Raw genomic sequence first — 12,854 nt, forward strand, 5'->3', positions numbered from 1 at the left:
AAAGAATCACAGATGTTGACAGAGTCATGGCTGCTAGCTTTAACTGACTTGGTGTGACTTAAATTATATTTTCAACAGTGGAAAAATTGAGGTGTTTGCTTGCTCAGTTGCACCAATTGTCAGTGTTCTGACATTTCTGGAATTTTCAATGACTGTCTAAGCTCTCTGAGACATTTCTTTCTCTTGAGTTGTGGTTTTATCTGAAGTTGTATAGAAGATACAGGAGTATCTTAGAAATCTTAAAAATAGGTTCATTTGGGAAACATGAACATGTGTAGCATGAGGTCTCTTAGAAATCCTCCAATCCATTTGTTGAAGGTTTGTACTATAGTGTATATGGTGCATGTCCAAACTAAAGGCACTATTATTTATATCTTTTAAGTAATGCACTGTGTAAAACAGGAGTATGTCTAATGGACATCCTTCTTTTTTTATACAGTACACTACTTAAAAGATACAGTCAGAGAAAAATGAACAAACAAATGTCAGTGCAGAACTGAGTCTTTTGGAGGGTCATTTTTTGAATAAATAGAATCATACTGAGTTGGAAGGGAGCCATCAGGATCATCAAGTCCATCTCGCTGGCCTTGCACAGGGCAGCCCCATCTCTGTGGCCCTCCACTGGGTGCTGTTTTACAGCTGGATGTATTTTTGTGTTGTGGTGCCCAGAACTGCCCCAGCCCTGGAGGTGAGGCTGCCCCAGTGCAGAGCAGAGCAGAGCAGGACAGTCCCCTCCCTTGGATGCTGTGCCTGATGTCACCAGCACAGGGCTGGCCCTCCTGGCTGCCAGGGCACTGCTGGCTCCTGTTCCCCTGGTCCAGGACCCCAGGTCCTGCAGCTTCTCTCCAGCCTTTTGTTCCCCAGTCTTTACACACAGCCAGGGTTGTCCCAGGTGCAGAATGTGGCACTTTCCCTTGATTAACTTCGTGTGGTTAATACCTGCTTTAAAGAAAAAACAACCCAAACCCTGAATTTTTTGGTGATCAGTAATGTACAATGAAGTGTCATGAGTTGCTCTGATGCTTAGGTCTTTCATAAAGACACTCATTTTAATCTATCATACAGTTTTGGTTTCTATCCCATTTGTTGAATGTTGCATTTTTCTTTGCTTTTCTTATCTGTGTAAAAGCTGTAAACAAATGCCTTTAAATCAAGATCCCAAATAATCTTTTATTATATAAACTCCCTACAGGTTAATCATTCTTGCTTCCTTTTAATGAAGAAATAAAAGGTGTAATATTATTGTTGATACTGACAAGTGTAATATTTTTACTCAGGATGGATCTTGAAAAATGCTTGATCTGTAGTTTGGAGTTTGGGGACTAAGTCACTGCCCTCCTTGTGACATCCTGAACCATGTCCTTGCTGTCAGTGAGGCCACACTTGGGGTGCTGGCTCCAGTTCTGGGCTTCCCAGTACAAGAGAGGCACAGATATACCTCAAGGCTTTTTATGTTTTTCTTTTTTTCCCTCTCTTAATGAACTCTGGCTGACTGACTACATGAAGGAAGACTGTGAAAATTAGTTTCAAGCTACAAATATTTTACATAAGCTGAAAGGTTGGGTTTTGGTCTTTTTTTCATGCTGATTGCTGATTACAGTGGCATCAAAGATTAGTTAATGCTGTTGCTATTTGTTACCACTAAAATAACCATACCATTCTTTCTTGGTTTTCTCCTTTTGACTTAGTTTTGGTCTACTGTTTTCATGAGGGTGCTAGTTATGATTAGTGAAGTTCTAGCACTGATATTGTTTTGTTCTCCAAGTATTTCTAGTAGTCTGTATGATTTTTTTCTTGCATTTTATAATTATTACTGGACCTCAGAGTACTGTGTTGGGCTAATAACTATAGGTTGCAATATTTATCAGGAAAAAAAAAAGACTAAAAGACTGCATGTAGTAAAGCACTTGTGAGGTTCCTGTGAGACAATGACAGATCACCTCTGTGCAGCCTGTGTGTTTTACTGGGAAGGAAGGACAAAACTGGGGCTTTTGATGTCCTGTGGCAGCAGATTTGTAGGTTTTTTTTGTTTGCCTAGAGGAGAAAGCCCAAACTCTTAGTGAAACAGAGATGAGGCAATGTGTGAAGTAAATACAGCTGTTCAGTGATTTGCAGGTAACGGGAGTGTTTCTGCATTCCCTGCTTGGCCTTTGTGGGGAAGTGGAAGTAAAGTTCTGTCTTTTTCTGTTAACAGCCTAAAATGACTCTGTGAATACAGTGGAATAAATGGCGTCCAAAGTAACTGATGCTATAGTATGGTACCAGAAAAAGGTAAGATTTCTATTTGTTTTTATGCTGGCCTATTGTGTTTATGTGTTAATATAACAAATATAAAATACTTATGCATTACTTGTTAGCATTGTATGAGAATGAATAGCTTGAAACTTTTCTTCCATAGGTAAATAAGTATTTAGTGACATGAAATAGCTTTTAGTCTCTAGCTAAGTCTATAGTCCTAAGTCAATAGCTTTTAGTCTGTAGTCTTCTAGCTGAAAACTCCTTACTGCCCTGATTACTTGTGCTCTGCAAAAAACCAAATTTTGCATTCTCAGTTGAGTGTTAATTAATGTACAGAGAAATGTTGTTTCTATAGCACAAACAGAATCCTTGTAATTAAGTAGAAAGTAAGGATTGAAACAAATTTTCTGCCAGTAAAAAAAACCCTGTATAATACGTACCCAAAAGAGAGAGTCTTGGCTCTCTGTGGTTTAATTGGTTTCTGTTAGTGTTTTCCTTGGGTCTCTAGCTGTCTTTTGGAAAAGGAACATCTTGTCCTTAAGCAAATAATGCAGTGGTCTTCAAAACAGAAATTCTGGTTAGCTTCTAGCAAAGCAACAGTTACTTGCTAGAAATAAGGTAATACAGGTCTGCTTTGTTGAGGTCTTTACAACAGTGAATTAAATGTACAGTTGAAAGAGCAGAAAAATTAATTTTGCTGACTGAATTTATACCAATCATTCAATTATGCATTAAAAACTTGAAAATCATTCACAGTTTAATAATGAATTTTTTTTTTTTTTTTTATTTTTTACCATTTACTCTGATTTGGAAGATGACTTGTAAAAGATCTAATGTAATGAAATTCAGTGCAGGATGTCATGGAAGAGGAAAGTGATGTTGATTTTACCTGCTTCCACTCATTCTCTCATACACTTAATTCACTAATTGTACAGAGATATCAGAGTACTGATTTCCAAACAGCAAGCTGTGTTTGTATTTGGTCTGGCCAGGATCCCTCTGTGCAGTGCAAGAGATGCTGGATGATCCTCATCATGTCTGTGAGGTTGTTTTTGTTGGTGATGATGCACTATCCTTTGGACAGATCTTTCATGATATTCAGCTTTACATATAGATGGTCCTTTGATGCAAGAAAGAGCCTGCATTCTCTGTAAATTTCAAGTGAAGTTCATGTTTGTTGTCTGGCTGGTTTTGGTTTTTTTTTTTTCAAATACATGTGTGTTTCCTGTTGGTCATGCAGTAAAGGGAATGGTACGTTTGATATGCTCCAACTTTCCATCCTCCTGATGTTGGGAAGGCAGGATGAGTCACTGAGGTGTGATTTTACAGAGGGCAGGCCTTCTGATCTTGATATAAACCAGCCATTCATCAGTTTTACTTTTCCCAGAACATTGCTCCTAACAGGATTACTTGTTATCAGTACAGGTCATTCTTTTAACCCTTGTTCTGCCGTTTTTTTCCAGTGATTTCACACACATCTCCATTTTCTTGGTTCATAGTAAAACCAGCATTTCTGTGGTGAATCTCTGTAGGCTTTTACAGAGATGTGCTTGGCCAGGAATTGCACAGCGCCTTTATGGCAAGGAGTTGTGGTGAGGTGGGTTTGTTACAAGAGGGATAAGATCATGTGTAAGCCAGATGTTGGTTTTCTCCCTGGTGTGAACAAAATTTAATTGCAATCCACGCGTGGTCTGGGATCTGCCAAATGAGCAAGTTGTGTTGCTTCAGTATGAGGAAGTGTAATGTTTTGAGGCTGTATTGCAGAAAAGTTGCAGATGTTCATGTGAATTAGACTGTAATTTCTTAGGTACCACAAATTCAGGGTTCTCCTGGATCTGGCTGGTAACCCCAAAGAGTTTTCTAGCTTTGTAGTGTGGTGTGTGCTATCTGTTCCTGGGAATATCCTGACTCTTTCACCTTTACCCTTGATTTTGCTTATGTATTTGTTTAAATCTCTTACATGGCACAGTATTTTTTTACCCATGGATTTGTTGTTTAAACCAAAGATTTCAATTTGGGGAACAGAAAGAGTTGTGCTAGTATTCAGTTGATACCAGACTTTCTTTTTTGGTCCTTGCTTATGACATCAAGATACTGAACTGCAAGACCTGTTGCTTGCTTCCAGTTTTAAATTTCAATTTCAGTTTTTATTGTAGTTGTCAGAGTTGTCTCACTGGTTCGATCTGCTGACTCATTACACCTGTAACTGGAATTGAAAGTGGGGAGGGATCAAAATGTAGCACATTCCAGCAGTAGAAGTTTGTTTCTGGGGCAAGAGAGACCCAGGGTTGCAGTCAGTATTGATCAAATTGGTATTGCTCACCTCTCTGATGAAATGAGAAAAAATAAACTTGTTGTTTTGGAGAGGTGTTTTCAGATTAATAAATTGGTGTATGAATGCCTTGAAAAGAAAGTTCACTTCTGGTATTTCTAGTTATAGATGACTAAGAAGCATTTGAGTAGGCTGGGGCTGTGTCAGAAATACTGAGCAGATAACTTACTCCTTGTCTTTCTTAGTTTTCAGTTTTAATGTATTTTTAAATATATTTATTTCATGTGTCCCTCCACTGAGTTTCCAAGGTCTGTTGGTTTCTCAAGAGACATTTTTATATCTCTTCAATGGAAAGAGTTAAGCAATTGAGCTCTTCCAGCCCTACTTAAGGCAAGTTTTGCAAACAGCAAGTTTACTCATGACTCATACTATTGTCTGAAATTGAGCTCCTTACACCAGGATGATTTAGTAATACCCTTAATTGTTTAAAAGGTCAGACCTTTTATTATGTAAACATGTTTTTCTGTTTTGACAATGGATTTACTCTGCTTTTAGTATATTGGAGCTCCTGATTACTGTCTCATAAAAATACAGTAATCCATTCTGAATTATTTTAAGTTTGATTGTAAGATTTCAGGGTGGTATTACAACAGCTTGTTATTTGAGATACAAGGTTGCAAGGACAGAGTTTTAGTGCTCCCAGTGCGTTTCCCAGCCAGTACAAATACTTTTTCAAGGCATTAAATAGGTTGACTCAGTAGAAATTAAAATAAAGGAAACGTCTGCTGTATTTCTTTGTGCACTGGGGAGGACAGTTCTGAGATGTGTGTGACAAAGGGTTGGCCTGGCTTGTTTTCAGCCCTTGGAGCTGCCCTGCTTCTTGCAATAAAAGGGAGTGGCAGGAGTGTCTGCATGGCTCTCTGGAAGGGTTCCAGACAGCTTCTCACATAGATGCATCACTTGGTTAATATCCTTAGGATTATGTGGATGTACCACAATCCTGAAATTGCTTCAGCTTCGTAATTGAGTATTTTGTGGAGGAAGCCATCATAGTGTTTGCTGTGAAAAAAATCTGACACCCCACATTTGTTGAAAACAATTTCAGTATCTGGTGGCATAACTTTTGTATGATACTGATACTATGTATGTACTTGAAGTACTGCCTGAGTGACAGTAATTGATGTTAAAAATAATAAAGCTATGAATAATTTAAAATACTGCTTCTATTGCCTGTAACTTTTTGCATTAATTTCTCAAAATACTTTCAAGCTTTACAGGTAATAATAGAGGGAATTTTGGTCTAGTTTCCTGTTTGGAGAAGATATGTAAATTTACCTTAACAACTTTCTGATTTTCAATCCTTACAGAAGCCTTGCTGCTAGAATGGGAAACTCCTTCTCCTGCAATATTACCAACAAATTTGTACAATTATGTTGTTCCTTCTCTTGAGGATGGTTGTTGGGGAAGGCAGAATGAAACTTATTGAATTGAGGCTGAATCCTGCACTGATTGCACATCATTTGACTTTGCAAATGCAGCTTTCTGGGTGTCCCTTGGGTACATCTGTTAAAGGGCACAATAAAACAAATGAGATATTTTTCTCTCATGGCTTTAAAGGGCAAAATTAGAGTTCTATTGGTACTGCTTTAAGATCTTAATATTCAGTGTTTTACAGCTCATGAGTCCAAGATTGCACTTGCCTGTTTAGATTCATGGAATGACCTGGGTTGTAAGTAAGGGACCTGAAAATTCATCATTTTCCAACCCCCCAGCCATGGACAGGGATAGCTTCCACTAAAGCAGGTTTCAACTTGAGCACTTGCTAGTGAAGGCCAAGGCAAAAATATCTGAGTACCTCAAACTTCTCCATGTCCCTGGTAACCAGCTCTCCTGTTTCTCTCCACAGAGGGCCCACATTTTTCCTAGCATTCTTTCTGTCATCAACAAACCTGTAGAAGCTTGTTGTGTTGCCCTTGAGATCCCTGCCCACGTTTAACTCTATCAGTGCTTTAACTTTCCTAACCTGGTCCCTGTGTTAAGTTAATAAAGGAGGAGTTAAATGATGATTATATCCTGCCTTGAAACCAGCTGATTTCCTGTTTGGCACTGTATTCTCATGATGCATTATTCACCCTGGCACAAAGGCAGGTTTTGCCAAATGGACAGGCTGTATGGCTACTTTAGCTAAAACTTTGGATGCTGAAACTGCATTGATTTGAAAACATCTGACTTCAAGTGCTGAAATTTGATGAGTGTTGGAGCTGGCGTTTGTCAGAGCATGGAGGAAGAAAATGAGTGTTCAGATAGAGTTTCTTTCCACATTTGGTACTCAAGCAGTTGCCTGACCTAGTGGGGATTTACCTTCAGTGCCTTGCTTGGTGAGACAAAACTGGTTTCTGAATCTGATGCAAAAGAGAGCTCCAGCAGGGGCTGTGGCTGAATGGAGCAGGCTTGCATTTTGCCTGCCTGTAGGCTCCCATTCCTGCTTTGCCTTCCCACAGACTGCCATACATTTGTTTACTGAATTTGGTCAGGAAACTCTTCCAGCTAAAAGGAAGACTGTGAGTCTACAAGGAGATGAACTAACTAATGGCAGGGGAGCAAGGAGATTAAATCCTTAAATTAAATTAAGTCTTGGGAAGGATTCTCTGGTTCTTAAATTATTTAATTGGAAATTATGGCCTAACATTTTCTTTTCTCTCCTGTGTGATCTGATTGATATTTTGGCCACCCAGACAAATGCAGGGGCAGCAAGGAAAGCATGCAATGGGAAGTGGAAATGATCAGGGACATCAGGGCAATGCTATTCTAAACTCCCAAGTTGCAACACCAGGAAAGTTTGCTAGATTTTCAGAGGTCTGCAGGGAATTATACTGAATAATGAGCCTGTCAAGAGGGATTTTCTTTTCCCAGTTACATCATGAGGCTGTTTTGTTTTGTGCAACTACATTATCATTAAAAAAAAATAAAATGTTTCAGAGTTAAATCCTTAACACTTGGAGAGTAGCTGGGCATTGTTAGCAGTAGTGTAGCATGGACCCAGGGAAGGGATTGCTCTTGGCCAGCTCACCTCAGACAGCACCTGGGTGCTGTGTGTACCTTTGGTTATTCCTCTACTCTCATTTAGTTTAACCTACAAACCTGGTTTCCAGCTGTTCTTCTGTGTATAGTTTTTCTCTATGTTTAATTGTGTGATGAAAAGAAATGTTTTGTGGTTTTCGTAGATACCTTAAAATTTGTAAAGTATTACTCAGGGCAATAAATAAGTATGGCTGACAGATCTTAAGAAGAATTAATCTGTAAAGAATAATTCAGAAAAAAACCATTAGTATGTAGTTGATAAATGTTTAATTAGCTTTTATTGGACTCTAAAAGGGATGGTATCTCTAAAGTAAGCCTCAGCAAAATTATTGTTCAGTGAAATGGCTGTAAATACAGTGCTGTTGCAGTTATTGAAAGAATTTAAGTGGGTCATTAGTTGGCAATTCAAATAGTTAATAATAAATAACTCTTATTAAAGTTTGAATTGATTGCTTAATTTTACTCTAAATAGCTGATTTCAGCTCTCCCTCTGGCACCAGACAAGAAGAAGGGAGGGGTATTGGGATATTTTAAAATCAGAAGTAATGATTCAGCAATTATAAATTCTGTGCCTTAGGATAATCCCTTCACTGTCCTTCTCCATTTGACTGAAAGTTACTAAAATCTTTGCTGTTAACAGACAGTGTACAACTGTTCTATAGTCATTTCTATCTGTGGTTTATCAGCTAAGTTTGTCTTAGTTTAGCTTGTCCAGTCCACATATCCACCATAAACAAAGTTGAAAAAAATTTGCCACCCTTGAAAATGAAAAATTTCCAGAAAAAACCCCATCCCAAGACTAGAGATCTAGAGATCTACTCTAACAGAGATAATTATACTTCTGGGCTACTGAGTATTACCTTTACTGCAAGTTCATGTAAGAAACAAACTGGAGTTGAAAATAACTTTTAATAATCCTGTTCTAAGTTTTGAGAAAATGAGACATATTGTAAAAATTAATAGTACTGCCCACATAGAAATTGTTTATATATGGATACCTTAATACTAAAACTGGTACAGAAAATCATACAATTATTTTAATTATGTTGGACTGTAGAAGTTAATAAAACATATTAGCTAATATTTTAGCACAAAATATTTTAATAAGGTATCAGACACTCCAAGGAAACAACTTTGTTATTTATTTACTGAACTCTAGATCTTACATATTCTGGATTTGTAATACCATTGTGATGTGACTTGTAAAAGTGCTCAGAGGTTTTAAAGAGCAAAGTTTAGCACACAAGTTTCATTATTGATAAACATTAAAGTTTTAAGATCCAGGAGGAAATACTATGTATTCTTAGGATTATAATCTTTGCTAGTCTGCATGCTCATAAATTATAAATGCCTCTTGAAATATTGATCAATTCCATTAGAATCAGAAGGGGCCTTGTTGAGTATTGGGCTACAGGTTGATAGCATCACTACATTAGCTTAAAGTGAATATCAGTGTCATTCACAAAGCTCAAATTCAATCTTGATGCACACGTGGCTCACTATGAGAAAGGCACCAGGAAGAAACACTGAGCAGTGTTAAAGCCCTTTCCACTGTGCTTTGAACTAAATATTGCTGTGTTTTCAATAGCTTAACTCTTCACTTAAGCTAATTGCTATTGCTGTTATACAGCCAAGCTGTACAGGTGCCAGATTTCACATGTATGAAGAAATTTGATCAAATGCTTCCTGACGTATTTGATTGGGCAAGAGTAAGTGCAGTTATTTTTAGATAATTGCAAGAGATGCACATATCTGTTAAACCCAGAAAAAGTTATGAGTCTGCCCTTAAAAAGGATCTCAAATTTATTTAATCTTTCAGTCAAGAGGTGGCTTTATCAAGTTTACCAAATGTATAATTGTAATTTCCCATGCCAAGTCACATATAAGTTAGATTTTTTTTTTTAAATGATTACTTGTGAGGAAATTTTTTTTCAAGAAATTTTTTTCAGAAAATTTTATTATACCCTGTAAATTTAGGATGTTAAACACCTGCTTCTCTGTTGTGAAAGAGTGGCTGCAGTTTTCAGTTGCATTTAATTCCTTATATTCTCAAAATTATAGTTATAGTTGCTTGAAGAATGGTTGCTAATTCTGCAAAAGCATAAATGAACAGAATCCCTTTTATCTTCTTTACTTGGTATTTATTGAGGTGTGGGATCTTCAGAATTTTAGAGGTAGCTGAGTTGGATAGACTGGATAAAATCTTGGCATTGAGTAGACCTGGGGTGCACGATTTAAAAATTACATCTGCATATAAAATGACATTACTACTTTATTTAACTCAGCTACAGATAGGTTATAGCACAGTTTTTAATATCTGTAGCATATTACTGACAAGTTTCCTGTAACAAGGTTGTGTTGATGCTTGGTGATAAAAGTTGCATTTCAAAATGAGACAGTAGGCTTGATATCTAACTTTCTGTAAATTTATTTCTGCCAAGCCATAACAAATAAAAAATGCTATAGAGTACAAGTTTGGATTAGGTGTTTCATAAATTAAATTAGAATAAATTTTTGTGTGAAGTCAATTTGAAATTGGGATATTGTGTTTTATAGTTTACTTTAAGAGAAGTTTATTGCCCACTGTAGGGTAGACTGATGGATTGAAAGTATCACAAAGAGTCTTGTGTTAAGTCTCGAAGAGATTTCAGAAGCATTTCTTACAATTGTGTACTTTAAAATGGGACCTTTTTTGACTCCTGTGTTTTGTACTTTACATTTTCTCCCAAGGCTGGTGCAGGATTTGCAGCTGTGAGGGATAAGGCTCCCGGCACAGTGGGAGGGCAGTAAATGGGCACTGGAGTTGGTCAGGGCATTCCTGTTGGCAGAGCAGCTCCAGCCAAGGCCAGGGAGGAGCCCTGGGACAGCTGATTATTGAGGGAGACCTTCCTTGAGCAAGTTTTGTGTTTATTTAAATTATTCAGGTTCCAACCTGATCTTATCTCTGGAAGGTTACTCCTTCCTTTTACTTGCCTTTAGAGCTTAATTTCTTTGGTGCTAGATTAGGTGCTAGGCTTCTTTTCCGTGTCCTGCAGGTATGTGCAGTTGTAAGGAAATACATGAATAGCCAAGAGCCTATATTTGTTTTAGATTTACATTAGATTTAACATAAAACAGAATTCAAATGCAAATACTTGTAAATCCAAACTCTTTGAAGCTGGAATCCACTGGTGTACTCAATAATTTAAAACTAGGAAGGTTTGCTAGTATTAACTTACCTTCTTCAATTCATTCACAAATTATCTTCATTTTGATTCATATACATGTCTAGTGTCTCTGGTAATCATTATATGTTATAATTTTGTTGTAGATGAAAATGTATCTTTCAATGAATTCTGCAGGGCACATTTCACAGACACTAAATCTGCTTTCCTGACATAAGGGAGAGAAAATAAAATGCCTGTGGTTTTCACTTGCCTGAGTAACACTAGTTCTTCCTATTTTTGTTTAATGTGGGAAATGAAGTGTGCCAGTATCCAGTATTCTACTTTATAATGTTGCCTTTGTTTTCATGTATTTTCATCTGATACATTTGGAAGAGAAGTTTAGAGGGATGCTTATGCAGATGTTGAGAAGGAACATTGAGTATCAGGTTGGCATTTGATGTGCTGAGTGGCACACACACCTGCTTAAACTTCGTAAAAACATGAAGAGGTGATATGAAGTAGATTAAAAAATAAAACCCAAACAACAACAAAAACTATGTGAGAGGCTGTAAGGGTACTTGCTGTCTGCAATTCTCTCTTCCTTTCCTTTCAGTTCCCACCAGCATGCCTTGCTGAACACTTCTGTGCTCAGCTGTCAATAACTAAAGTTGATCAGAGGTGGCTGGACAGATCCACTTCTCCAGTAAAACAGTTGTAAAGGACCCTGCCCTTTAAAATAGTTCTGAATCTCTTATTTTACCTCCTGATGGAATAATTGCTTTATAGAGCAGTGTTAAAAGAGAAATGGCAAAATTCCTGCTGCTTGTCTTTTTGTGGAGATGGAAGCTGCTGTCTAAAGAGGGAAAAGAAATATTTGTAGGAAAATATAATAAAAATGCAAAATCAGTTGACTTCCTTATGTTAGATGTCTTCTGGAGTCTGTTTCCTAGAATTCCTTTAACAAATGGTCTGGTATTTGTCTAAAAGAAGAACACTGTTTTAATGACTTTCAACTCTAAACTAGTTTCAGCAATGAATGGAATTATGGAGTTTGCTTTGCAGCTTTATTGGCACAAAGGCTTTCCTTCCTTGTTTGGTTGTTGCTTAAGAGGGACACAGACTTGCATCCCCCCTTCTGTCCTTGTAGAAGGAAATTTTTTTGGAATTGGGGAGGGGAGGACACAATGTTGTGCAGCACACAAATTTTACTCAGGCTCTTCTTAGCAAATGTAATGAAAAGCAGAAAGGCCTGAAATTTCATTTGAAATGTATTTAGAGGAAAAAGCCAGAACAATTAGCTGTAAATGCCTGGGTGGAGTGGTTATTCAATATATGGACTTTTTAATTGCTGGCTGTTATCCAGGTGGAGTTAGCTGTTAAACTTCCTTTGGTTTAATTACGTTAATTGTAGTAAGTGCTTAATTCTGCCCACTACTGTGCCTGACTCCCTAATTATTTTCCACAGTTTCTTTTATTTTTTTCCAAATGCAAAGAGTAAAGTATTTATTATTACTAAAAAGCCAGTAGATTGCTTCTTTTGCAAAGTTTTTAAGTAGCAAACTATAGAAATTGTTTAGCTCTTTTGAATGGGAAACATAATTTAAATTTGGGAAAGAGTAATTCAGTTTGGTGTTCTCATTTTCAATCTTAGATATGCTTTGGGATTTACTCTTCTAAATTAGATTTTTTAAATGTTTATTTATTTCCACTAATTGGTCAGGTTTAGAGGCACAGAAGATGCCTTTAGATTTCTTTGTTTATGTAGGTCTGTGTTGGTTTCCCTGAGTATTTTTTTGCATTTATGTTGGATCCTTGCTTAAAAGATTCTTTTTAATTAAGAATGACTTTTTTCTGTCTTTCTTTTATAACATCTACATTAATGCTGAAGGCTGAAATGCTAAAAGAAAAATGAAAACAATGATTTCTTGTACAAGGTGTGTATGCTTGTGCTAGGGTCTCTTATGTCTGCTGCAGCTGTGAACTGGAAGGAGGAGTCACACCCTTGCAGTAAGGTATAATAAACTTTTCTGAAAAAAATTTCTTGAAAAAAAAATTTCCTCACAAGTAATCATTTGTGCAGCTTTGCACAGGTGATGGCATTTGTTCCTCTCTCCTCT

General features: G+C 37.1%; 1 protein-coding gene across 6 annotated transcripts in view; it reads left to right on the top strand.

The window, feature by feature from the left end:
• The window catches only part of PHTF2 (putative homeodomain transcription factor 2), a 62,777-nt gene that overhangs the window by 11,802 nt on the left and 38,121 nt on the right, over nt 1-12,854 (top strand). For 5 of the 6 annotated variants that reach the window (XM_063155583.1, XM_063155586.1, XM_063155585.1 and 2 more), the window contains exon 2: nt 2,195-2,271. In XM_063155583.1, coding sequence (XP_063011653.1) covers nt 2,227-2,271 — 45 coding nt within the window. In that variant the 5' untranslated portion in view covers nt 2,195-2,226. Of the gene's footprint in view, nt 1-2,194; nt 2,272-12,854 lie in introns of those variants that run through there. The other variant, XM_063155587.1, reaches the window with a different exon arrangement.

Source organism: Melospiza melodia, chromosome 4 (assembly GCF_035770615.1).
Source record: "Melospiza melodia melodia isolate bMelMel2 chromosome 4, bMelMel2.pri, whole genome shotgun sequence".
Lineage (NCBI taxonomy): Eukaryota > Metazoa > Chordata > Aves > Passeriformes > Passerellidae > Melospiza > Melospiza melodia.